At 43.6% G+C, this 24,386-nt stretch overlaps 2 protein-coding genes across 5 annotated transcripts; one reads left to right on the top strand and one right to left on the bottom strand.

Annotated features, from left to right (window-relative positions):
* Window positions 1-1,027: 1,027 nt before the first annotated feature.
* Window positions 1,028-2,753, bottom strand: LOC136715815 (serine/threonine-protein kinase N2-like). Its single transcript, XM_066693192.1, has one exon. The coding sequence runs from the start codon at window positions 2,659-2,661 to the stop codon at window positions 1,144-1,146; it is 1,518 nt and encodes a 505-aa protein (XP_066549289.1). The 5' UTR covers window positions 2,662-2,753; the 3' UTR covers window positions 1,028-1,143.
* Window positions 2,754-12,333: 9,580 nt separating this feature from the next.
* ncoa4 (nuclear receptor coactivator 4) lies at window positions 12,334-24,079 on the top strand. Of its 4 annotated transcripts, none has more exons than XM_066692829.1 (10): window positions 12,334-12,531; window positions 18,591-18,720; window positions 19,430-19,570; window positions 19,672-19,760; window positions 19,857-19,965; window positions 20,568-20,663; window positions 20,765-20,899; window positions 21,032-22,057; window positions 22,156-22,248; window positions 22,414-24,079. In XM_066692829.1, exons 2-10 carry the CDS (start codon window positions 18,592-18,594, stop codon window positions 22,417-22,419), a joined length of 1,824 nt encoding a protein of 607 aa, XP_066548926.1. In that variant the 5' UTR covers window positions 12,334-12,531; window position 18,591; the 3' UTR covers window positions 22,420-24,079. The 4 variants fall into 4 exon arrangements, with proteins under 4 accessions (XP_066548926.1, XP_066548924.1, XP_066548925.1 ...); XM_066692827.1 differs by having other exon boundaries at window positions 18,586-18,720; XM_066692828.1 differs by lacking the exon at window positions 12,334-12,531 and adding an exon at window positions 14,955-15,352.
* Window positions 24,080-24,386: the final 307 nt, after the last annotated feature.

Here is a 24,386-nt window from a genome sequence, read left to right as displayed (position 1 = left end):
ACAGCGTGTTTAATTTAATGTATGTGTGACAAACATCACTTTTTTTTATCTGGGTATGAAAGATTATCGGAGCACTGTAGTGGACTTAATTATGTTCAGCCTCTACCCTATATCCTTCAGTACATTAGAAAATATATATTTTATTTTCAGAAATATGTTATTTAGAGCCACTTTGATGTGCAAACCAAATGTTTACAAGTGTTCAAGTCCTGTTTTTAATGATCTTATAAAACACCCTCCCCTCCTTTCTTCACCTTCTATAAGTAATCACTCCTCTAACATAACATGATTGAGAAGAATGCATTAGTAAAGCTGTTTTGACCTGTCCACTGTTAGATCAGTCATTTCAAGGAAGGGGGGGGAGACAGATGTTTTGTAATTCATGCATCTAAGGGTTAAAGCACAGGCTACAGTATTGTCTTTTGAATAGCACTTTGTGGCTGTTAAGCCACCAATGTTTGTATGACACTCAAGTGCATGAAATGTTTGTTGTAATTCAAACACTGTTTACATCAACATTTTATTGGAAGTGAACAAGAAAGTCTTCTGTCCTTAATGCAATGAAGTGAGAAGATACAGTATGTTGAACAAAATGGCATCAGCTCATAATATTAAGGCAACCAGCTGCACAGCCTTTCTAAGTAAACTCAGCTTGTTTGTACAAGTTCTGTTCACGCCTACTTAAAATCAATGCAATGTTTAAAAAATTGTGTCGAGACAACTCAGGAATTCAGGTCCTCCTAATATAAACCTTTAAGTCCTTGCAATGTTTAATCTTATGTTAATTCAACTTAGAAATGTAATTACTCATAGCAATAGAAATACCTTTTGCTGGGCAAGAAATCTTGAGATGAAAGAAATCGGGAATTCTAGTTTGTTCAACATTGTGCCCAAACGTTGACTTTACTGTGCAGCTAGTTTATTCAACTTCCAATTTTTTACAGTCAATTATCTTGTTTGATTTCGATCACTAATTGTTTGATGGTCCACATGTGTTTTCTTATTGGTGCTCTCCTCCACAGCTAAAATCTTCTTCCAGTGCTGGCGGAGATGAGGTCCCTCTGAGAAGGCGGTGTCCTGGAATCGGGATGGGGCTGCCTGGGGTCATTCTTTGTTCCAGTGTTGGCATCTCTCCAGTGGCAGTTAATACCAGTCCACGACAAAGTCAAACTCCTGGAACAAGTCCTGCTCCTCCGGGCTGAGGACCCTGGAGCCAAGACTGAGGACTGGGGCTTCGGATGTTAATTCATCACCCACATCCTTGTGCTTTCTGACGTTGGGCACAAATGGAGGCGTTACCCTCTGTGCCTCCAGCCCAGGCCAGTCCACGCTCCTGAAGAAGGCGTGCTGCATCACTTCTTGGGCGCCTCGCTCTCCAGCCCCGAGCCGCCAAGCAGGATTCTTGCTCATCAGCCTTGTCATGACGGAGACTGCTTCTTTTGACAGGTGCTGGGGGAATGGCACTGGATCATTCACGATACTCTCGTACAGATCCCGCTCATTGGCTCCGGCAAAAGGACACTCGCCCACCATCATCTCAAAGAGCAGGACCCCCAGTGCCCACCAATCAACTGCACGGGTGTAGGACTCCTCCGACAGGACTTCTGGAGCGAGGAAGTCTGGAGTCCCGCAGAACGAACTCGTCCGGTCACCTACACCCATATCTTCCTTGCACAGACCGAAGTCCGCAATCTTCACGAAGCCTCGTCTGTCCATCAGCAGGTTGGGCAGCTTCAGATCCCTGTGTGCGATGTTGTGCCTGTGCAGGAAATCCACCCCCAGCACCACACAAGCAGCACTGAATACAGCCCGGGGCTCTGAGATCGCTTCTCCGTCCAGCGTGAGGTCTCCCCCTGCGACGTACTCCATGATGAAGACCAAGTGCTCCTCAGTCTGGAAGGAGCCGTAGAAGTTCACAAAGAAAGGGTGGTGCACGCTGCTCACAGTCTGTAAGACACTCCTCTCACACATGAGGCTTCTAACATCTTGACTGTCAACAACCCCTCTTTTTTGAATGGCCTTGAGGGCAAATCTTTGTGTGGTTCTTCTTGACTCCGCAAGCAGCACCTTTCCAAATGCGCCGCGCCCTAGAACAGCGACACATTTGAAATCCTCCAGACAGCAATGAAATTGCCCCGTCACATCTGGCTGTGGGAGTTTGGGGTCTAAACCGTCTTCGAGAAGCTTCTCCAGATCTTCAAACTCCTCCAGGTCTTCAAGCTCCTGCATTTCCAGCCATTCATCCACCTCCTTCTCCAGCTGCTCAAACTCCTGCATCTCCAGGCGTTCATTCTCCTCCTTCTGCAGACGTTCAAACTCGACCTCCAGACGTTCATTCTCTTCCAGATCTTCAAACTCCTCCTCCAGATCTACAGGGTCATTCAGGGAGTCCAAATGCTCCTCTGCATCCTCCTGTGTCGTCCTGTCCTTGGCCGTCCTGCTCACAGGTTCAATCACAAGGGGGCAGCTTTTCTCAAGGGCGTGGCTGCCTTCGCTGGAGGAGGCCGCTGGGCTGTGTGTTTTTTGCAGCTCCTTTCCAGCACATTCCTCCGTGTCAGTACTGGGGTCGGGCTTGTTCTTGCGCGACTTATACCAATACCAGCCCATAAGCACCAGCGCTGCTGGAAAAACTAGCGGCAGGATTCTCCCCGGAAAAAACATTTTCTCTGGTAGATGGTCCAAGAACAGGCGGGTCGCTAAGGCGTGTCGTGGGTCGTCAACTCTGTCAGGTGAGCTCACGATCTGAATGCTTCGGCTCAAGCAGCGCTATTTATGTATCGGGACCCAGTGTGACGTCATAGCGTTCACGTCGCCATGGTGACGTGTGGGGCACAGTTCGCTCGCGGATCTCCTCCGCTGTCTCGGGGAAAGGACGCATCTGGCCCAGGGCCGCCTCAACTAATATGTGACGCTGCTGGGCCGGTGTAAACTTGCACCCGTGTTTGAAAGTGTTCAATGCGGCCTGTCTGTCAATATGAGCGCAGCGGCCCTGGGCGGAGAAACGCGTCATGAGTGACGCATCTCAAGCCACGCAAAATAAAATACCGGCACCGACAGTATAGCTCAGACGACTGGACTGTATTCATTTCACTCTCTGCCACGTCTATCAGCCATATGTGCGCACATGCACTGGTGATGTCGCTCACATGTGCACAGAAAAACGCAGAGGCGAGTGAGTGCTAGTGAAGCAGCGCACACTTGTCTTCAGTGACGGTATTGGTCGAGTCTGCAGTGTGAACACAGTGTCTGACTGCAGTGACAGCGCTGCGCTCATCAGCTGTCAATGCGCTGTGAAACTGAGCGCGACGCGTAGGGACTAATCCGAATTACGCAGCACTCGACGTCATTTCCACGTTGTTTCGTGGTTGAAATCTAGTTGCGACGCGGATCAACAAGAATACAACTGCTATTCAACACGTCGAAATATACGTTGCTTTCAGGTTGATAGTCAAAACAATCAAACAGACCACCAAATAACAATCACAATATCCTCTCAAACAAATGTATTTCCCCAGACAGTACATTTTTCATGGGTGTATTTTGAGTGACACGGTAAAAAAATGCGCAAAATTCCCCTTAATAAATAAAACACATATATATACAGCAGACATATATATCCGTTAATATGCATACATACACTCACCTAAAGGATTATTAGGAACACCTGTTCAATTTCTCATTAATGCAATTATCTAACCAACCAATCACATGGCAGTTGCTTCAATGCATTGAGGGGTGTGGTCCTGGTCAAGACAATCTCCTGAACTCCAAACTGAATGTCTGAATGGGAAAGAAAGGTGATTTAAGCAATTTTGAGCGTGGCATGGTTGTTGGTGCCAGACGGGCCGGTCTGAGTATTTCACAATCTGCTCAGTTACTGGGATTTTCACGCACAACCATTTCTAGGGTTTACAAAGAATGGTGTGAAAAGGGAAAAACATCCAGTATGCGGCAGTCCTGTGGGCGAAAATGCCTTGTTGATGCTAGAGGTCAGAGGAGAATGGGCCGACTGATTCAAGCCGATAGAAGAGCAACTTTGACTGAAATAACCACTCGTTACAACCGAGGTATGCAGCAAAGCATTTGTGAAGCCACAACACGTACAACCTTGAGGCGGATGGGCTACAACAGCAGAAGACCCCACCGGGTACCACTCATCTCCACTACAAATAGGAAAAAGAGGCTACAATTTGCACAAGCTCACCAAAATTGGACAGTTGAAGACTGGAAAAATGTTGCCTGGTCTGATGAGTCTCGATGTCTGTTGAGACATTCAGATGGTAGAGTCAGAATTTGGCGTAAACAGAATGAGAACATGGATCCATCATGCCTTGTTACCACTGTGCAGGCTGGTGGTGGTGGTGTAATGGTGTGGGGGATGTTTTCTTGGCACACTTTAGGCCCCTTAGTGCCAATTGGGCATCGTTTAAATGCCACGGCCTACCTGAGCATTGTTTCTGACCATGTCCATCTCTTTATGACCACCATGTACCCATCCTCTGATGGCTACTTCCAGCAGGATAATTCACCATGTCACAAAGGTCGAATCATTTCAAATTGGTTTCTTGAACATGACAATGAGTTCACTGTACTAAACTGGCCCCCACAATCACCAGATCTCAACCCAATAGAGCATCTTTGGGATGTGGTGGAACGGGAGCTTCGTGCCCCGGATGTGCATCCCACAAATCTCCATCAACTGCAAGATGCTATCCTATCAATATGGGCCAACATTTCTAAAGAATGCTTTCAGCACCTTGTTGAATCAATGCCACGTAGAATTAAGGCAGTTCTGAAGGCGAAAGGGGGTCAAACACAGTATTAGTATGGTGTTCCTAATAATCCTTTAGGAGAGTGTATTTCAGTGCAGGATAACAAAATTGTATTATGTGTGCATTAATCAAATTTATTATCAAAATAGTAACTACAATTAAAATGTTTTATCAGTGACCGTTGATGACATTTGATAAATGTCGGTGCATAGTTTTTATTTAACTTCAACTTTAATTCAACTGGACTCCTGTATAAAACATTGGAAAAACTGTAGGTGTGTATAAAAGTGTATTTTTTTTTTTTAATAGCCTTTTTAAAATCTGTTTTTCAGGTTTAATATACAATTCAAATAATGTGTTAATAGTACTATGACGATGTTTGGAGTTTTTTCTTTTTTTTTTCCTCTACTGTTTTTGTATAGTTAACACAAATAAAGTGTATTTTAGTTGTTTTCTTATCTTCTCCCCCCAGATTAACTCTCATCTCTCTCTCTCTCTCTCTCTCTCTCTCTCTCTCTCTCTCTCTCTCTCTCTGTGGTTATTTGCCTTTGCTGATTAAATTGATGTTGAAGGAATGTTGACAATTCGACATCGATTCCATTTGCAAATACATCCAATTTACATCCAACTAAATTTCAATGTTGTATACATTAGATTACATTAGAAACAACGTTGTTTCAACGTCATATTCCAACGTTGACTATACATTGAAAATGGATTGGATTTGCAAATGGAATCGACGTTGAATTTTCAAGTTGCAAATACAACCAATTTTCAATGAAATTTCAACGTTGCCTATCTAACCTGGAATCAACGTAGATTATTCGAAGTTGATCCAACGTTGAATCACCGTTGAAAATTCCACGTCGATTCCATTTGCAAATCCAATCCATTTTCAATGTATAGTCAACGTTGGAATATGACGTTGAAACAACGTTGTTTCTAATGTATTTTGCCTGCTGGGGAATTACGCATTAAACGATATGAATTGAACCGCAATGTGTTTCCATTAAAACCGGCTGTTTGTTTGCAATCCGATAAACAATTATATATGTAATGTAGAAAAAAAGCATTTGGGAGCAGGGACGTCGCTAGACCTATTTTAGGGGGGCTATAACCCCCTAAGGCTAAGGACCGTTATCCCCCCCCCCCCCCCCCGTCTTACCGGAGAAAACACCGTCAGCAGCTCCTGGGCATCGTTTCGCCCCCTAAACCCTGAAGTCTAGCAGCGTCCCTGGTTGGGAGACTTGCTAACACAAAATGTCTCTCATTCTTTAGCATTTGAAAACATGAGCAGATAGATGTCCAAACAGGCGGAATAGGCAAATGCTAGGGGCGCTGTCCATCCATGGGCGCCCACATGAGTGAAGATTTTTTATTTTTTTACGTGTACTTTTACTCTTTTTTTTCTAATAGTATTTTAATACTATTAATTTGAAATATTACCAAGAAGCGAAAGCCCCCACAACAACAAGTTTTCTGTAATATAGTTTAATATAGTTTTTTTCGTGCAATACTCTTATTTATATTGTATTTATAATTCGTTTTATGTCACTTGTTTCTTTAATACTGTTTTTATTTTGTGTTTTTTTTTTCTAAAATAAAGAAAATCTCAAAGACATAAAGCTGTGCAGTTTCTGTGTGAGTGTATGAACACGATGATCGGTGGTGTAATTGGCTGCGATGCAAGGGGCCCCAAATTGGTCAGGGCCGGCCCTGGGTCCAAACACATGTGGCCAATGGGATTTTAAAATAAAAAAAATTGTTATCTATATTTTAACATTCAAAGCTCAACCCATTTTGATTTGTATGTAACAGATGTGAATGAATGTCAGATTATTCTAGTATAATGTTAACGTGTAGATTAACCCTTTTGAATACTGTGCAGCAATTAAAATCTATACTTTCCCCCTGTTCAAGTGTATGCCTGTGACTTAAATGTAGATCACAGTCTGTGAAATCAGCAGCTGTTTGAGCATTCATCAGAGGCCCACCAACTGTCCTGTACCTGAAACATAGCGCCCTACACACCCCATCTGCACGTCTATCTATTTACAAACGGCATTTCATTGAGCCTCATGACACATTTGAGCCACTGTACCTCTGCCAGCTGCAGGCCGTGAAAGAAAATCCTTCACTCTCCCATTTTATAGTTCAAGTCACTGATGATACTCTAGCACAGTGGTTCCCAAACCGGTCCTGGGGGACCCCCTACCCTGCTGGTTTTTGTTCCAGCCGAGCTCTCAATTACTTAATTGAACCCTTAATTGAACTAATCATTTCCTAAATCAGAGACTTTGAATCATTTTAAACAGTAGGGGTTTTAAGTTACGTATAGAATTATATTAAAAAACGTATTGAAGAAACAACTATTTTCTTACACAATTTAAAAAGTAAAATCTAAGCAGATTGTTACTTCAATTAAGGTTCAATTAACACACAAAATGACCTCAAAAAGAACATCATGACAATGTTAGTCTTTACCCCCTAAACATGCTTCATGGCAACGTGGCAACTGAATAAAAAATGCAATTATACTTGTTTGACCTAAAACAAGAATAAATAACTTAATAACAACTTTGACCATTTCAGAAAAAAAAGATTGAGAATAAGGTGCAGGTGAGCAGATCTAGGGGTCAGAACTTTACCAGGGGGCCTCTCTCTCCTCCGACCAGGTGCTTCACGGCCCCATCCTTCAGAGAGACGGAGCGCACGGTGCTGCTCTCGCTGTCAGCGATGAACACGCAGTTCCAGGGCTCCTCGGGCGCGGGGGCCAGGCCTGAAGGCTGTGCAAACCTGGCTTTGTGAGGGTAGGCATTGTTCCTGTTCTCTTCATTTCCACTTCCAGCAAAACGGATGCAGGTCCCTTTCTTTGACTCGCTGGCAAGTAAAAACATTTTTCCATTTGATCTAATTATGTGTTTACATTTATAAACTATATTAATTATTATTGTTATTATTTGATATGGGGGGGCACGTTCAAGAAGCCTGGGTCTGTATCCATGAATCATGCATGCACCTGAATTACCTGAACCTAGAACACTAGAACACAGCATAAATGATTTATTCTGCTAGAATTACAGATTTCTGTGCACTGTAGAATACACAGATCAGCCATAACATTATGACCACTGACAGGTGAAGTGAATAACACTGATAATCTCGTTATCATGGCACCTGTCAGTGGGTGGGATATATTAGGCAGCAAGTGAACATTTTGTCCTCAAAGTTGATGTGTTTGAAGCAGGAAAAATGGGCAAGTGTAAGGATCTGAGCGACTTTGACAAGGGCCAAATTGTGATGGCTAGACGACTCGACTGGGTCAGAGCATCTCCAAAACTGCAGCTCTTGTGGGGTGTTCCCGGTCTGCAGTGGTCAGTACCTATCAAAAGTGGTCCAAGGAAGGAAAAGCGGTGATCCGGTGACAGACAGGGTCATGGGCGGCCAAGACTCATTGATGCACGTGGGGAGCGAAGGCTGGCCCGTGTGGTCCGATCCAACAGACGAGCTACTGTAGCTCAAATTGCTGAAAAAGTTAATGCTGGTTCTGATAGAAAGGTGTCAGAACACACAGTGCATCGCAGTTTGTTGCGTATGGGGCTGCGTAGCCGCAGACCAGTCAGGGTGCCCATGCTGACCCCTGTCCACTGCCGAAAGCGCCTACAATGGGCACGTGAGCATCAGAACTGGACCACGGAGCAATGGAAGAAGGTGGCCTGGTCTGATGAATCACGAGTTCAAGGTGTTGACTTGGCCTCCAAATTTCCCAGATCTCAATCCAATCGAGCATCTGTGGGATGTGCTGGACAAACAAGTCAATCCATGGAGGCCCCACCTCGCAACTTACAGGACTTAAAGGATCTGCTGCTAACGTCTTGGTGCCAGATACCACAGCACACCTTCAGAGGTCTAGTGGAGTCCATGCCACGACGGGTCAGGGCTGTTTTGGCGGCAAAAGGGGGACCTACACAATATTAGGCAGTTGGCCATAATGTTATGGCTGATCGGTGTGTGTGTATATATATATATATATATATATGTATCAGTTTGGCCTTAAATTTAAGTAATTTGTTAAGCGTACCCTACACCAGGCTTAAATGGGGAAAAAGTATGTGTTGCTGTAGAAACTGACATGAAACCAACATGGCAGCAGGTAATTTCATCGAGAGAGGATATTAAAGGACAGGCAAAATCCTTCTCGTATAAATAATTCAGAAATAACAGGAGAATGCAAAAGCTCTAAAAAAAATGTTACAATACTTAATTACATACAAAGTAATGGAAGTTTGACTAATAATAGTTGCAACTAATTAGACACTGAAATGTTTAATTTAATTAATAAAAACTTACATTTAGGTGAACTATTACTATACAAATTTAAAGAAATTCATTTTTAACTTTTACATTTTTATTCCTAGATCTAAAGTTCTAGAAGTTTTCCCCTTTATAACAAAATATTTCCCTTCTGGAGTTCCAACACTTCAATGTAAAGTTCCTCTCTTTGAACCAAGTTTTTCTTTTTTTAGTTTGGATGGGGCCAACATCTTCAGAATCTGCAATTAAATAAGTACATTTCCTGTTATGTAGTCGGTACAACCGCTGTAAAATAATCCGTATATATTAATAATTGTAACTATACAAATAGGCCTACATTAAAATTAGTATTTGTATACTATATTTTGTGATGTAGTTACATTTTTAATATAAAAAGTGTTTCAACTATTATGTCAGATGATGTGAGCACAGGGAGGTTTCTCACTCTGTAGGTTTGCAGAAATGGTCACAGTAACTAGAGGGTTAATAAAAGCAAAAGCAGGAGGTTTTTGCCCCCCTCAACGTGCTTATTAAACATAAATAGTCAGCAAGTAGTGTGTATATACCTGTGCCTTCTTTTTAAAGTGCTTTTATAGCAAGGTAAAAACAACTCACTGAGCACACTGTCGCTTCCATCAGTTGCAGTTGCACAGAATTGTCAGGATGGCACGGCGTGGTTTCCCTGCTCGTTTCTATAAAAACCTAGTATACACTTTCTATTATTGATTGTTCTGAATAATGGGAGTCTGAACCCCAGGCTCAGACAAAAAGCCATCGGAAAAAGGAAATGTGTGTTTGACCCCTCAGTCTGCCCCGGTGGAGCCGGACAGACAGACAGGGCAGATAGTGGAGGAGAGCAGCAGGTGAGCAGAGAGAGAGAGAGAGAAGTGGCTGGGGGTCTGTGAGAGGGGACAGCTTTATGGTGTGTGTGGGAAAATCCCAGTGTCTGAGACCAGATGGTCTCACAGAGAGATAGAGACCAGGGTGCAGGGACCCCCCCCTCTCTGATTGCAGCTTTCTGTTTCTTAGAGCAATGTACTGCCCCACTACCTGGTCATTGTACCCTGCCATGATGGCCACACCGCCTCCTCTGGTAAGACCGACACCTCCACACCGCGCCAGAACTGCTACTGAATAACACACTCTATGACACCGCCTGTAAACACAGTTTGATAGATAGATCCATGTGTTTGATCACAGGCACAAATCAATAGACACCAATACCAATACACTTTCCTCAATAGTGTGTGTCTCAATTGGAGCCTCTTGTGTACAAATTGGAGAGTAACTTTAACAGAAGTGGAGGGAAAACCCCCCGTTATTGTCCTGAATTGGGTATGTTATTTGCTCAAGCCTGTCAGTGATGTTTTTACAGGAGCAAAGGGTGAGACTCATACACCGCAATCTGAGTGCTGTGACTCGGGGATGAGGCGGTTCCTCACGGCTCTGTGTCAGCTCTGTGCTGCATTTCCTCGAATGGTGGTTGTCAACCTGCAGGGGTTCCTGGGGACGGACAGACAAGACAGAGGGGGAGCAAGAGCTTGGCACAGTTACTGCCTGGCGTATTTGAACCGTCAGCGCTGTCCAGAACAGCCCATTTACAATAGAGTGGAGCTGCACAGTTCATGCTGCAGGTGTTGCTGCCACTTACTGGCCAAAGAGTACATTTTTAAAATTTTCTCTCTAGGTCAAAAGGAGAGCCAGAATATTTTACATCAGCGTTTTTTCTGCAAATGTTAGCAAATGCTGACAGAATTGGATCTGCTCCCATTCTCTTTGGAAAGCTGTAATAGTATGTTGATAACTCATTTGAATAGGTTTTCATTTCATATTGGAAGGAGGGGTATTAACTAATTGTCTTCAATTAAGCTAATTAATGAATTAATGAATTAATAATTAAATATTAATTTATAAAAATGCAGTTTAACATGTTTAAAAACTAATGTGTAATAGTAATGTATTCTTCCCATATGGACTTTTGCTAAAAAGTCATTATTTTCCAACTGCAGATCTAATGCCTCAAATAATGAAGCAAAAATGGTTTAAAAATCACAGGTTGATGAAACTGAAGACGGCAAACTTTTTATTTTCTTTCTTAATGAATACGTTTGTAATAATCATTTCCATCTGTAACATTTCAGAGGAACAGAGACACCGCAGGCAGCAGGCTGATCACCCCCACCATAGCAGTCAACTCACTCCTTCCCCCACAACAGTCGCCCGCAGACTGCCATTCACCCCCACCCCCCAGGGTCGTCACACAGCGGGCACTGTTCACCCTGTCAGCGTGGGCCACCGCATCCTCCCTGCCCCCCAACCTCAGTCCCCAGTCATGAGAGTGATTTAGTTTTAGATAATAATTAGTGTTCATTTGTTATTTTAGTGTTTGTGTATTATTTTCATGTGTTCCAGTGTATTATGTATTTTTATTTGTGTTTCAAATGTGTTAAAGTGTGTTGCACTTTAGAGAATTTATTTTTATTCACGTTTTATTTTTTTATTTTTTAAGTTTGTGTTATAAAGTATAATGTAGACAATAAACGTTTTGGTTTATATTACATTTGCACTGTTTTCTTTATTCAAACAAAAAAAGGTGTTAATCTCTACTGATCATGGGTATGTAGTACACAGCAGTGTAAATGGTTAATAACACATTTTGGTTCATTCTTTGTATTTCATTCATTATATATTTACATTTTAAAGCAATGTCATGCATTATCATTATTTCCAAAAGCTGGTACCTTGGAAGGGTTTACATTTTTTGCATCTGGAGTGCAAGTGGTTAAAGAGAACCTTTTCAAAAATTGTGCATAATTGGGGGGTCTACTAAATAAGGTCTGCTGAGTATTTATTAGGGTGAATACAAAATGGCATGCAACGAGACGGTTGGGTTTTTACTTTTTTAATCGTCAAAGGTTATGCATTCAATGTATGAAATGTAACGTATTTATTTGGGAAAATAACAATTGGTATGGGGGGCCAAACAGGCCATAACACATTGGATTGCGTGCATACTATATTGGTTCACAACTCTGCATGCCAATATAGCACACACACAAACCGATGTATTATGGCCTGTTTGCACCCCATAAATTGGTAAATATTTTTCTCTCATATTCCACTAGAGGGAAGCCTACCCTCTTTCGGAAATGAGAGAAAAACGTACATGCTAGCTTCACATTTTAGATCAAGCCTTTCCAAAACGCACCGCCACTCCGGGACTAGGGCAAGAGATCTCGCGAGAGGCGGCGTGGCCAGGCCCGGTGCGGGAGTGGAGCCGGTGCGCAGGCAGGGACAGTGTCTGAATAAGAGCCGTTTGACACTCGCACCCAGAGCACACGGTTAAGGGCGGACGGGCGGATTTTGGGGGCGAATTGAGGAAGATAAACCAGTGACAACCGCGTCGTCCCCTGATTCCCGACAGGAACCGCCGCATACCAGCCAGGTAAGTCGGTACTAATCATTTCTCCGGTTGTTTTGGACGTAATTGTTGGACCTTCATTTTACCTAACGCCTCTGCAATTAAACAATATAAATGTTCATTACGAGCATTTCAGGAAATGAAAGGGGGTTGACGAGGTATAATGGAGGTATTGGAAAGCGTGTCTTTCATTTAACATTAGCCCTCTTCACTTGGTAGTCTTTGAGGACATGCCCCTGATTAGATGCCTTCAGCCTGGCTGGAGTGGGGCTGTGACGTCATGGTAGAAAGTACGCAGGACTAAACCCCGGCTGTGCTCAGACAGCCACACGCACCCCCAGGCCTGTCGTCTGTTGCATGTCATTTGGTAGGATTTCATATTGAATTTGTGTCCCTGGTATTGTGGGCCAGTGTGGTGTAGGGCTTGGGAGTGTGATCCGTCATTGAGCAGACTTGTATAACCGGTACAGGTAGTTTCCGTCTCGCTGCGCCATGTGGGCCGCCTGCACTGAGGCCGGATGGGGGCGACAGCTCTTTCGAAATGTAGGTCTCGGATAAAAACCTAGCATCCAATGGTGTACTGGGACATTGCATTGCTAATATACTTATTTATGTTTTGGGTCGACTACCTGCTGTAACATTTCACCATGTTTGCTGCAATGGTTTTTGCTCCACTGTAAAATGTATGGATTTATGTAGTATTCAATATTTCCTGCTAAACCACAGCACTTTGTTTAAAGCTCTTGTTAGTTATTGAATACACTTGTCCTTATAGTGATAATACAATTGTAATTATTGTAATGCATTCATTATATGAACATCTCTACTTTTTTAAGTATATGATCCAGCTTTTTTGTTTTAGCTGTATCGGTATGGACACCACTTATAGTAATAAACTCCTGCCCTGCATTATGCTTGCAAAACTATTGAGGGTTTAATTAAATAGGGATATCTGTCTTTTCATGTTTCGATTGTTGTTTTTATGAAGCAGCATTGAAAACACAGAATCCTTTTTGTTTACCCCCTTTTCTGTGTGGCAGGTTATTGAAAGTGGACCCGTTCAAATGCTAATCCTGGCCCCTTCCCCCTGCCCTGCAGTCAGCAGAACAGTGCTGCACTTCCTCCCTGGTTTTGATGATAACGCTGGGTTGTGTCGCCCAGCCAAGTGTTGACTGTACGAAAGAAAAGTTGCATGTTTGCATGTCTGCATGTTTAAAACCTCACCCTGGCAACTGGGGGCTTCATCAGATCTCTTTAACAGCCATTGCCAATTTTGATGCTGTTGCCCATGGTCAGAAACCTAAAAAACCCACTAGCTGTGTGCACCACCATGCAGAAGCGTAAGCTGAGTATATCAGAGTAATACAAAAGTGCAGTAATACAGTATAAAATTACAGATCAAAACATCATAATACAATTACAGGTTCAAAAGTACAAGTGCATAGATAATTATACAGTTCATATACAATTGTTATATTAATGTGAGTGAGATAGTGGCCCATGATGTCTTAATACACACTATTTTATAACAAGATGAACTGGTTTGTTAAAAAAAAATATATAAATATTTATATGGAAGGTCTTTCCTTTTGGTTTCCTGCACACTTTCACCCTTTACTATAGCATTGAAGTGTACATGTCAGTACCGGCAACTACTAGTTTCAGTTCAGCTCGCCAAGAAGGAAATGCATTCCTGTGAAGTGAGAAGGTACAAGATTGATATTAAAACAATTACAATTAATATTATTATTTTTTCTAAGGGAAGAAGTTACCACCCACCCACACTGGACACAGACAGGAAATAGAGAAAATGCTTAAATATGTATCAAACTGTCCTGCTGTTGTTGGAATATTAAGTTTATTAATGGAAAAGTCAGACCACATACTTTTAATCCGTTCAAACTGTTAGTTTCAGTGTCTAAGATGGTTTTTGGATTAGTCTGCCTAAAATACCTTTGTATAGTTCAATAATAGTGCTAATCTGGGTCTGTGAAGCTAGCCCATATAGCAGAAGTCATATGTAGTCCATTTTAATGACTACTGTGCAAAACATAGTGTATTATTATTTTTTATTTGTTGGCAGATGCCCTTATCCAGGACGACTTGCAACATAAGTCTATGTATGTAGAATGCTTCTCCCAGACACTGTACTGTGATTCCATATCTTTTAGTTGACCTTTTTCCCATTTGCAGGTTATTCATGCTTGTCCTTGTGTGTGCGACAAGATATCTTGATCACAGTTAAAGCAAGGCCACAGTAACCAGACACGAATGTATTGAAGTGTAAACCGTTTTGGGTGGATTTTCCTGTCAACTTTGTTTGCAAAATGTAATCTGCAGTGTTTTTCAGTAGATTGCTAGTGGAGGAGGGGAGTTTTGTGTGGGGTGAGATACGAAAAAGAAACCGAATGCTTTTTTCCTCCTTTCGTGTCTTTATGGTCCTTCCCTTTTTCTCGGCAATTCCGTCCTCCGCAGCTCCCCTCAGCGGGCCCTCATTCCGCTCTGGTGGCGGACGTGCGGAATGCGGAGGCGGCCGTGGCGGCGATGACACACAAGCAGTGACGCAAGCAGTGGCGTAGACCCAGCCTATAGGTCGCCGCCTTGTAGCGCAGCTTTCCGCAGTTTTGCGCAGGGCTGCAGAATCCGAGCGATCTCATTGGTGGAGCCGCGCAGACCCGCGCACGACTGCGGATATCTGCATTACACGAACGCGACCTTACTTAATAGTCCTGCAACAGCTACAGAGGATAGTCGACACGGCAGCTCAGGTTAAAGGGAGACATTGGAGATACATAATTAAACATCCGCTGTGCCCTTTTCGTATCGGATACCGCGACCAGTCAAGGTGAGAGGATTTGGCTCTGTACGCTTAGTTAAAAATAAATGGAGACATCTTGGCAGCACCTTAGTCCGGTCAATAGTGGCTGCAAAATCACAGGGCATTATTTCCGGCTCGACTCTTGAATGCATACGCGTGTTTTACAGAACTCAGATATTGTTATACAGGCCACCGTGGAAAAGATCAAAGAAAATGGCTACATGTTTGATTATATTTAAATCCGCTTAAGAAGGCTGCTTGCAGCTATGAGCATGTTCGGTTGTATATGATGTGCAATATTAATGTGATGTGTGGTGCAATTGGCATCTGCTCTGCACACACAGGAGTCGTGATGCATTCCCCAGCACAGTGAAGGAGGGGGTGCATTAACACGACAGCAAATGCATATCAGGCAATGGATCTGGTTTTCTTTCCCACACCCAGAAACACGATATTTTTCATTTCTTTGATATGGAAATGTAGCATTTTACACATTCGTCACCAACGTGGTCTATAGATGGAAGTAACCATTGCACTTCGAAACTGAAAGCTTTCACAACAATCTGAAGTTTACCTGTGCTCCAAATGTGGTATGCAGCCGTGGCAATAATAGCTTTATCACCGAGACTTTGCAGATGTATTTTCTCTGGGTTGAGAGTCAAGTTACAAGATGGGTGTAATGCATGCAAGTATATGCATTTACACGCATGCATTTTGTTTCTTGCAGCACGTTAGCATGCCTTTCTTCAATGCATGAGACCAGGCGTTTGAAAAATCTAAGTAATTGAAACAGAATTCGATATTGTTGTGATGGATATCATGGTACCATATTGGTGCGATTGTTCTTTCATACTCTGAGATCTAGGGAATGTGCACTGCTGGGTCTGTTTTTTTTTTTCTCCAGACAGCAGTGTTCATTTGATAAGACAGTTTTGGCTTCGGGTCAGATCTCCTGAGAGGTTATTTTGCTTGAGGTGCATAGAGAACTTTTACAGGCAGACTATGTATAATTGAAGGGCAAGAACTATGCTTATGCTGAGGGTGATTTTTTTTATTTTATTTTGGGAAACCTTTACACTGGTGTTCTTTTTGCATCTTAAAATATGGTGAAATGTTTTTTTTTTTTAATTCCCCATGCATGCATCACAGTTGCCTAGAGTGCTACAGGACAATTTTGGACACTCAGCCAGCCATGATACTTACTTTACTCACTTTTAACCTCTTTGAACAGATGACACTTGTGATCTCCTCTGAGTGTGCTGCATTCAAGTGCCAATTCATGCTCAGTGCTCGCCTTTCACTCCATGGTCGGCCGTTACATTCTCGTTTGGTAGTGTCAGCTCCTCAACCACACTCACCTTCAGCACCCTAAATGCCTTCTGCCTTCCCAGAATCCCTTTAGATCTCCTTTTTGGTTGTTCAAATATGGAGATGTGTAAAGGGATTTGTCATGTAAAAGTTTCAGGGAACATATTCAGGTTTAGGCAAATTGTGTGAAGAGCAAAACCTGCAATTCCTCACTCAAGATTCATATAATGCTCTGCTCTCTAGAGTTATGTCAGATTGGCAGTTCTCCCATTTTATATTGCTCTGCTAAACTGTCCAGCTTTCAAAACACCCCTAATTACAGCTGAGAGAAACAAAGAAACATTTATAACGGGGCAATTGCAGAATCAGGTGATGCAATACAAAACCACTCTAATCAAACTTAGCACATAGCCTAGATACCACCCACAGTACATCATTGTTCCTATTATTCCTCTGTATAGGAAATGTTGTTATGGTTTAGGTCCCAGGGTTATATTTAACTTTGCACTTAAAGCGTAACGATAAACCAACTTTTTTGTCAGATCTTTTTATATGATCAATGTAGAGGTATTAGTGGGAGGTGAGCTGAATGGTGAACTGATGGGTTTAAAAACAGCAGGACTCCGATTATGAGGTATCCAGTAGTTTTAGTTAATCCTCACCTCATTATGGGTCAGTGAGGTGTGCGCTTATTTCTGGATACTTCAGTGACCAACTAACTGTAATCACAGGTGTGTTGCACAGGAATCCACAATACTAGACCTATGACAGCCTATGACAGTCTCGATATTGCTTCATATGAGTGCAGCCTTATTTCACAAAGGAATTGAAAGTGCATGCAAAGATGAATCTGAGATGAAATGATCAGGGAAGTCCACGTTATACGTATTAATACTCTTACAGCTGTAACCACATACCACAAAAACTGACCTCTTTATTTTACTGTAATCAAGGAATATGTGGTTATATATACAGCTCTGGGAAAAAACAGACTACTGTAAAATTATCAGTTTCTCTGGTTTTACTATTTATAAGTATGTGTTTGGGTAAAATTAACATTTTGTTTTATTCTATAAACTACTGAGAACATTTCTCCCAAATTCCAAATAAAAATTTGAATGGATTGGCTGCCATACATGTAGAGATGCTGATTTAAGAAAAAATTGTAGTGGTCTCTTCATTTTTTTCTAGAGCTGTATATGAACATTTCCAGTGCATTGGACTGTACAATAATACTACTTGTTTGGTTTTTTTCCTTGGTTTAAAAACCAAACCAGACCAGAGCATGTGATGTTTTCTGCTTCCCAACTGTGAATAGTTTTAACACCCTGAAAGCAGAAGTTATAATGGTATGATTCCAATTCCACAACATTTGATTTTTCCATAAAGGGAACACTGTAGATATGCGAGAGCACAGAGGTGAAGCAGTCTTTTCATACATTTAACCTTCTCTCATGGAAACAGATTAACTTTCTTAGTTGGAAAAGAGATTGTTGTTATCCTGGCATTGGCCCCAGGTTTATCTTTAAGAGTTATATTCTCCCAAGACTGCCTGGAGACAGTATCTGGTGTCTGTACAGCTCATGTAGCACAGTAGACTTCTTGCATTAAGTTTTTATGGGACGACTGGTAAACCCACTGACCTAAGTGTTTGTGTATCGGGAGCCCTGCTGAAAGTTTTTACACTGTAGTCATTGCTTTATTTTATGTTCCAATTAGGGCACTTCTATAATAAGCATGTGGAAGTAAAGAAAATGGTTAAATACAAACAAATGGCCTGTAAATGCAGTTGAGTACATATTGTTTGCATGGTATTTGCAGGCAGGTGTGTCTTGTTTTTACAGATGTTTGAATTTGAATACCCAGAGCCCCTTCCTGGGCTCTCTACAGACGCAAAGGTATCCAGGAGTTAGTTACTAGGCAGCTACTCAAACTGGTTCTCTCTCCCTTAGCGCAGAATGTCGCCCCCCGGTGAGGATCATGAGAGCGATGCTTTCATGCAGTGCCAGCAGGCCTGTGGGCAGCTGGAAACCGCCATCGCTGCAGTGACCAGTGCGGAGCAGCAGCTGAGAGAGAACTCCAGAGAGGTGAGGAAGAAGGGACGTATTTAATCACGGGTTTCCTCACTTTTTTTTCCCTCCTCCCCCTCCTCCGTTCTAGTCACAAGATCCGGTTCTGTTTTCTGTTTATGGTAACTGGATTAGCAGTATCATTTCTAGCTTGTTCCTCTGAATGCCGTCTTGTTGTGGTTTTGTGCTGTGGCCTGGGCACTAATACCCAGGGGGGCTCCGGTCTCTTGGCATTGTTGTGGGGAGCTCTGTGTCTTCGGTGAGCTCATTACCACCGCCTCCCTGAGATCACGGTGGAGGAGGAGCGTACCTGCCAGGCAACCACACAAAGCCTGTGATGACATTTACAGACATACTGGGCCAGCCTTTATATAGAAGGAGCTAGACAGGAGCTAGACACAGCCGCACACTGCAGCTTAGCACGGTGTATTGTATCCTACAACTGTCCAGATTGATCAGCAGTACAGCCTGTATATTAATAGGTAAAATTTTTGTATTGTATTTATGATATATTGTTTTTTTTTATTCCCTTTTAAGAAGTCGTTCCAAATTATTCTAACTTATACTTGGGTTCTTCTGAAGGGGAATAAACATCTTACTTGAAATCATGCAGGTGACTAAAAAGGCAGTTTCTTTGGTCTCCATTGCTATGTTCCACATGGCTACCACGACTGTCTGTGCTGGGTGAAGCTAAAGTAAGTTGTTGCGTGTATCTCCCTCTGTGTAGGTGAAGTCTCAGCTCCACAGTTGTATCAGCCGGCATCTGGAGTTCCTGCGCTCTCGGGAAGTCTGGCTGCTTGAGCAGATTGAGATCGTCCAGCATCTCAAAGAGGAGGCCCTTCAGCAGCAGCTCCAACAACTCCATTGGGTGAGTCAGTTGGTCAGAGTTTCAGCTCAATCTTCTAGTTGATCGCTTTAAACGCTACCTGAGGTGTAACCTGTTTCTCTCGCTCTTTCCCTGCATTTCAGCTCCTGGGTCAGTTCAACATCCTCATTCACCAGCTGGAGAATTCCAACAGCAACGACCTGGCCAATCAGATCACCTGCTGTCTGGAGAAGTAAGCACTTTTACTGTGAGCTGTAAAGTATGAAATCCTACTATCCCCTGAAGCAGTGGCCAATGTCCTGACTAACGCCTCTATTTCCCTATGCAGGTTGTCCAGTCTGAACCTGACACCGGAAGAGACTCCGGAGATGAGTTTCCAAGCCGACGTTCGATCTCTGCGGAAGGCCATCACTTCCTTCGGGACAATCGCCACACAGGTACGGTGGCACTCTCCACAGCGGACAGCTCACTGTCCTTCGAGTACAGACACGTCAGCAGTCCACTCCAGCCTCCAGGAGCTGCTTACTCATGTAGTGTGTGGGCTTCAATTCCACACACACACCCACTGCTACTTAAATTATCACAACCTGATCTCCTCTCCCTTCTAATCTAACGCACAGTCATATGATATGTGTTGTTCTAGGATAAATTAGAACCATCTCTCTGTTTTGCTTTCCAAGTCCCTGTAATCCCTGGTAATTCCCTTTGTGCACGATCAGTGCTGAAGTAGGTTGTTTGTCTTTGTTTTGATGGGGAGGGGGGGGAGTTCCCTGTTCCCTCTGTGCTTTTGTTTTTCCTGAAACTAACGTGATTGACTGATGGAATGTGAAACCAGATCCTGTGATTGAATTTCAAAATGTCTGTACCACATTAGCAGTCACAATTTAAATTCAACTTCAACATTTTATGGACTTCTTTTAAAGCACGGGATGGGCCCCAATTGTTTTCCATCATGCATCCCTGCCTGTGATTGAGCAGTTTCTTTCTCGTTTGAGCTTGCAGTTTTTTAACAAGCATGTTTTGTGTTTTTGCTTCTCAGGAGATTGAGCACATGACCAACATGCCGGCACAAAACGCAAGCCCCTCTGAAAATGCCTGGCTCTTCCAGAATTGCCCCATAGCTGCTAAGAAGCCGGTAAGCATAGCTAGTTACTAGTTTCAGTGACTTGATTTGTATGAGAAGTAGATGAGAAGCATGGACTAAACAGGCTCTACTTGCTTTTTTGTCCTCAACAGAAGATAGAGCCTGTGCTGGCATCGCCTCTTGCTGATTGGCTCCTTGGAAGCCGCCCAGCGTCCAGACGTCCAGTAGCATGCCAGTGGAGTAGCGACCCACAGGACTGGCTGCTCAAATCGGAGGGGGGAGTCCAGGTGAGAGGCTGTGCAGTACGGAGGCTTGTCATTGTTTGACGTCATATTGTTTCATCTGTAAACTATGAATGCATGTATATTTAACCATGCTTTGTCTTTTTTGTTTGTTTCCTTCCTTTTCCCTTTGAACAGATGAGCACCCCTTCTGTGACCTTTGACTTGCAGAAGGCCTGGGGCCAGCTGAAGGACCTAGAGGCCTGGGTGCAGAAGGAGACGGCGCCCCCTAGAGAGCGCTCCATGAGTGTCGCCAGCAGCTCGGCTCAATCCATCGAGAAGATCGAGGACTCGGAGCTCAACTTCAGCATGGAGGAACAGGAGGAGGAGGGCGAGGAAGAGGGGCAGGAGTGTGACCTCAGTGATTGGCTCGTGACACCCGCCGTCGGGGAGAAGTGGGATTCCCCTGAGAGTTCCCCGCTGGATGACAAGTGGAAGGTAGTCCTCCAGCCCTTTTCCGAGCGCTTCTCCCCCAGCGATTGGCTGCGCCGCTCTGAGGCCAACTGCGGCTCCTGCTGTGGCACCCGCACCCAGGCGGTGGAGATCGAGAACCTCGGCAAACTGAAGTGCCTGAAACAGAGCCCCGCCCCCGCCCCCGCCCCCGTCCCCGTCCCCGCCCCTGCCCCTGCCCCTGCCCCGGCCCCCTCCGGCTCTAGTGAAGCATGGCTCCTGCCACCCCCCCCGGTCCAGGTGGAGCAGGTGTGCAAGGCCAACGAGCCCTGCGGGAGCCTCTCGGAGTGCGTGTGCGAGGAGAACTGCGGCAAGGAGGCCCTCTGCTCCTGGCTGCTCAAGCAGGAGGGGCGCGACAAGAACGGGGTACCGGCGGATAAGAACAGGCTGCCCGTGCCGTTCCAGCATCACATGGTGGAGGCCATCCTGGACAGCTGGCTGCACCCCAGCAAGAAGGGCACCCCCTCAACATCCCCTCTCCCTGCCTGGCTGTCCCCTCATTCCCAGGGCCAGGAGAAGGCCAGCCGCGAAGAGCAGAGCTCTGAGTACAAGAGCCCCTTCCACAGCTCACTGCGCCTTGACAGCTGGGTCCTGCCTGCACAGACGCCCAGCACCCCCGCCCCCCAGGGCCACCCAGAGACCCAGGGCCACGCAGAGACGCAGGGCCACACCAGCACAAAGGAGGACAAGTGGCTGGTGCGCAAGAGAGCACAGGTAAGACTGCCGTGGTAGTTAAAATCACCATTTGATTGGAGACTTTTTTTGGGGAGAGGTTTGGTGGGAAAGTAATGATGTGCAATATTTCATTTCAGGAGCAGTTTGGTCTTCCAACAATGCGTGAGCTTTTTGCCCGTATGCAACTCAGCGGGGACCAAGACAAGTGGTTATACAGGACTCCTCTACAGGTGAGACTAAAAATCCAGCCAGAGATCCTGCTGTGAGACATTCATTGTGTGTGTGGATGGTTAACTAGTGTGTATTATACTCAAAAAGTGAAAACCTCCAAGAAGAAACGTCCAATTTAAATCCACTTCTCTAAATTCTAATAAGTCTTCTCTCTTTCTCTGCAGATGTGACAACCCTAGGAATTAGCTGTGGATGATTTTTTTTTTTTTTTGGGACACGAGCCACTCAATTGCTGATCATCGCACACTTCTATCTCGATTTGCCTTTCTTTGCCACTCTGTCAAGATTGGACTGCTTTCTCTGTCTCTGTGGGCAAGTTGGGGGGTTTCTACAATTCTGTATACAAAGGTGGTGGATTCTTCTCTTCATGGTGCGGGCCTGGAGATGGACAAGCCCCTCTGTGTTTGATTGGTCCAGTCTGAGAGTTCAGTGCGGTGGGGGTTGCCTGGCCTCTTTGAATCAAAGAGGGGAGGTCCCACAAAGCAATCCCTTGCAGGGGGTAGTAGTGGAGCCAAGAGAAACCTCCTCAAAGGTGAACCAATGGAGTTATTCCAGAGCTAATCTAAAGGAAGTGGTCCATTACAGGAAGAGAGTGTTGGCTCTGTACAGTAGACACAAAACCAACTCGGAAATAGCTCTTGTACAGACCAGTGGTGCACTCTGGATTAACTCCTTTAGGCTCAGTTTTGGGTGAGGTTAAAGTTGCAGGAAGGAAAGGAAAAGCATCTTTAAATTTAAATGCCGCATTTTGGTAGTCAATTTGATACAAATATAAGAATTGTGATTTATTTTAATTGATCAAAAGATTTTTAGATTATTTTGTTTTTAAAGTTTGCTTTTAAAGTGTGTAGTAAGCTTTGTTTTTAAATGGGCTGGTGTTTTCAGGGTGTGAGCAGAGATCTGGTTTAATTAAATGGCTTTCACAGCCAACTGCTTCAGTCCATAGAAGACCAGGCTGGGCAGTTATTACAGAAGAAGATATTCATCCATTTTAGTGGCAACAATACCAGTTTCTTGATGGGGGTGGGGTTTGTTCTTCTAGTAGAGAACTTGCAAAGTAGCCCATTTCTTCAGCTACAGAGTAAACATCTGGACACCAGCCGCTGCTCACAATAACCGATTTCCTCTGTTCTCTTCTATATTCCGTTGTGAGTGTATCCTATGCCACAGAACCATGTCTCCAGCTACACTTGGTGCTGGTTTCTGCCTATTATATTGTGTGTATTGGATTGATCTCAATTGAGTATTGAGCAAAATCATACAGAGCAGCAATTGTAATCTTCTCAAGTTGCTCAGATCAACATGTTCTAAATGTGACTAATTTTCCCATAAGATAGGAGGGGTAGGACAATGCAATATGGTTGATCTTCAATATAAAGATCTGACTTCCTCTTCAGTTTTACATCTTTTATATTCTGACCAACAGGATATCTTCTGAAATATCTTCTTGGGGGGGAGGTGAAGGTTATCGCCTGTTATTAACTACTAACTTTTATTTTTAACTGCATATATTGCAGGGGTTTGTAGCTATATGTTAGTTAGTCTCTGAGGAATGTCTTTTAACAATTCAGGTCAGTTCAGTCAAGGTGCTAAGTGGACACAGTGTCAGCTGCAGTCCCAGCCTTGTTTGTCGCTACAACTTCATTCAGCTTCTTCAAACTCGTCTACCCGTATAGCCTGCCGAGCCTCTCCAGCAAACTGGGGCTATTTATGCAAGTGCTTCACAATGTTAATACTAGATAGAAATATTTATTTTAAGTATTACAAATTACAAGTGCTGTGATCTAGACCATATATTACTTATCTCTTAATAAAAACAAAGAAAACTTGTCTGAAATGCCTGGTTCTTGATCTGCTCAAAAATTGTCATACATTTCTACTGTTTTTTTTTCCTTCTTCTCGTAATGCAATTTTGGTTCAATATTGCATGTACAGTTAGTCTTAAGAAATGCAGTGGTAGTCTCTCTCCCCTGTAATGCTGGTGGTTTATTGCCCAACAGTGTGGCTTCACAGATAAGTGTAATCTCTAGGGCACAGCACACTTCCACCTGGGAGCTCTTTCTCTGTAGTCACACCCTCTGTTCAAATAAACATGGATGTCAGCCATTGAGCACTTATAATTCACAGTTAATGATAA

Source organism: Amia ocellicauda, chromosome 20, assembly GCF_036373705.1.
Source record: "Amia ocellicauda isolate fAmiCal2 chromosome 20, fAmiCal2.hap1, whole genome shotgun sequence".
NCBI classification, from domain to species: Eukaryota; Metazoa; Chordata; class Actinopteri; order Amiiformes; family Amiidae; genus Amia; species Amia ocellicauda.
Note: the sequence above shows the minus strand (reverse complement) of the source record. Positions and strands in the feature narration are given on the sequence as shown.

Excerpts from the sequence above, each read along its gene's own strand:
- LOC136715815 (XM_066693192.1), bottom strand. The coding sequence starts at position 2,661 with ATGTTTTTTCCGGGGAGAATCCTGCCGCTAGTTTTTCCAGCAGCGCTG.
- ncoa4 (XM_066692829.1), top strand. The coding sequence starts at position 18,592 with ATGTCGCCCCCCGGTGAGGATCATGAGAGCGATGCTTTCATGCAGTGC. Across the intron at positions 19,966-20,567 it reads TCGGGACAATCGCCACACAG|GAGATTGAGCACATGACCAA; the intron begins GTACGGTGGCAC and ends TTTGCTTCTCAG. Across the intron at positions 20,900-21,031 it reads AATCGGAGGGGGGAGTCCAG|ATGAGCACCCCTTCTGTGAC; the intron begins GTGAGAGGCTGT and ends CCCTTTGAACAG.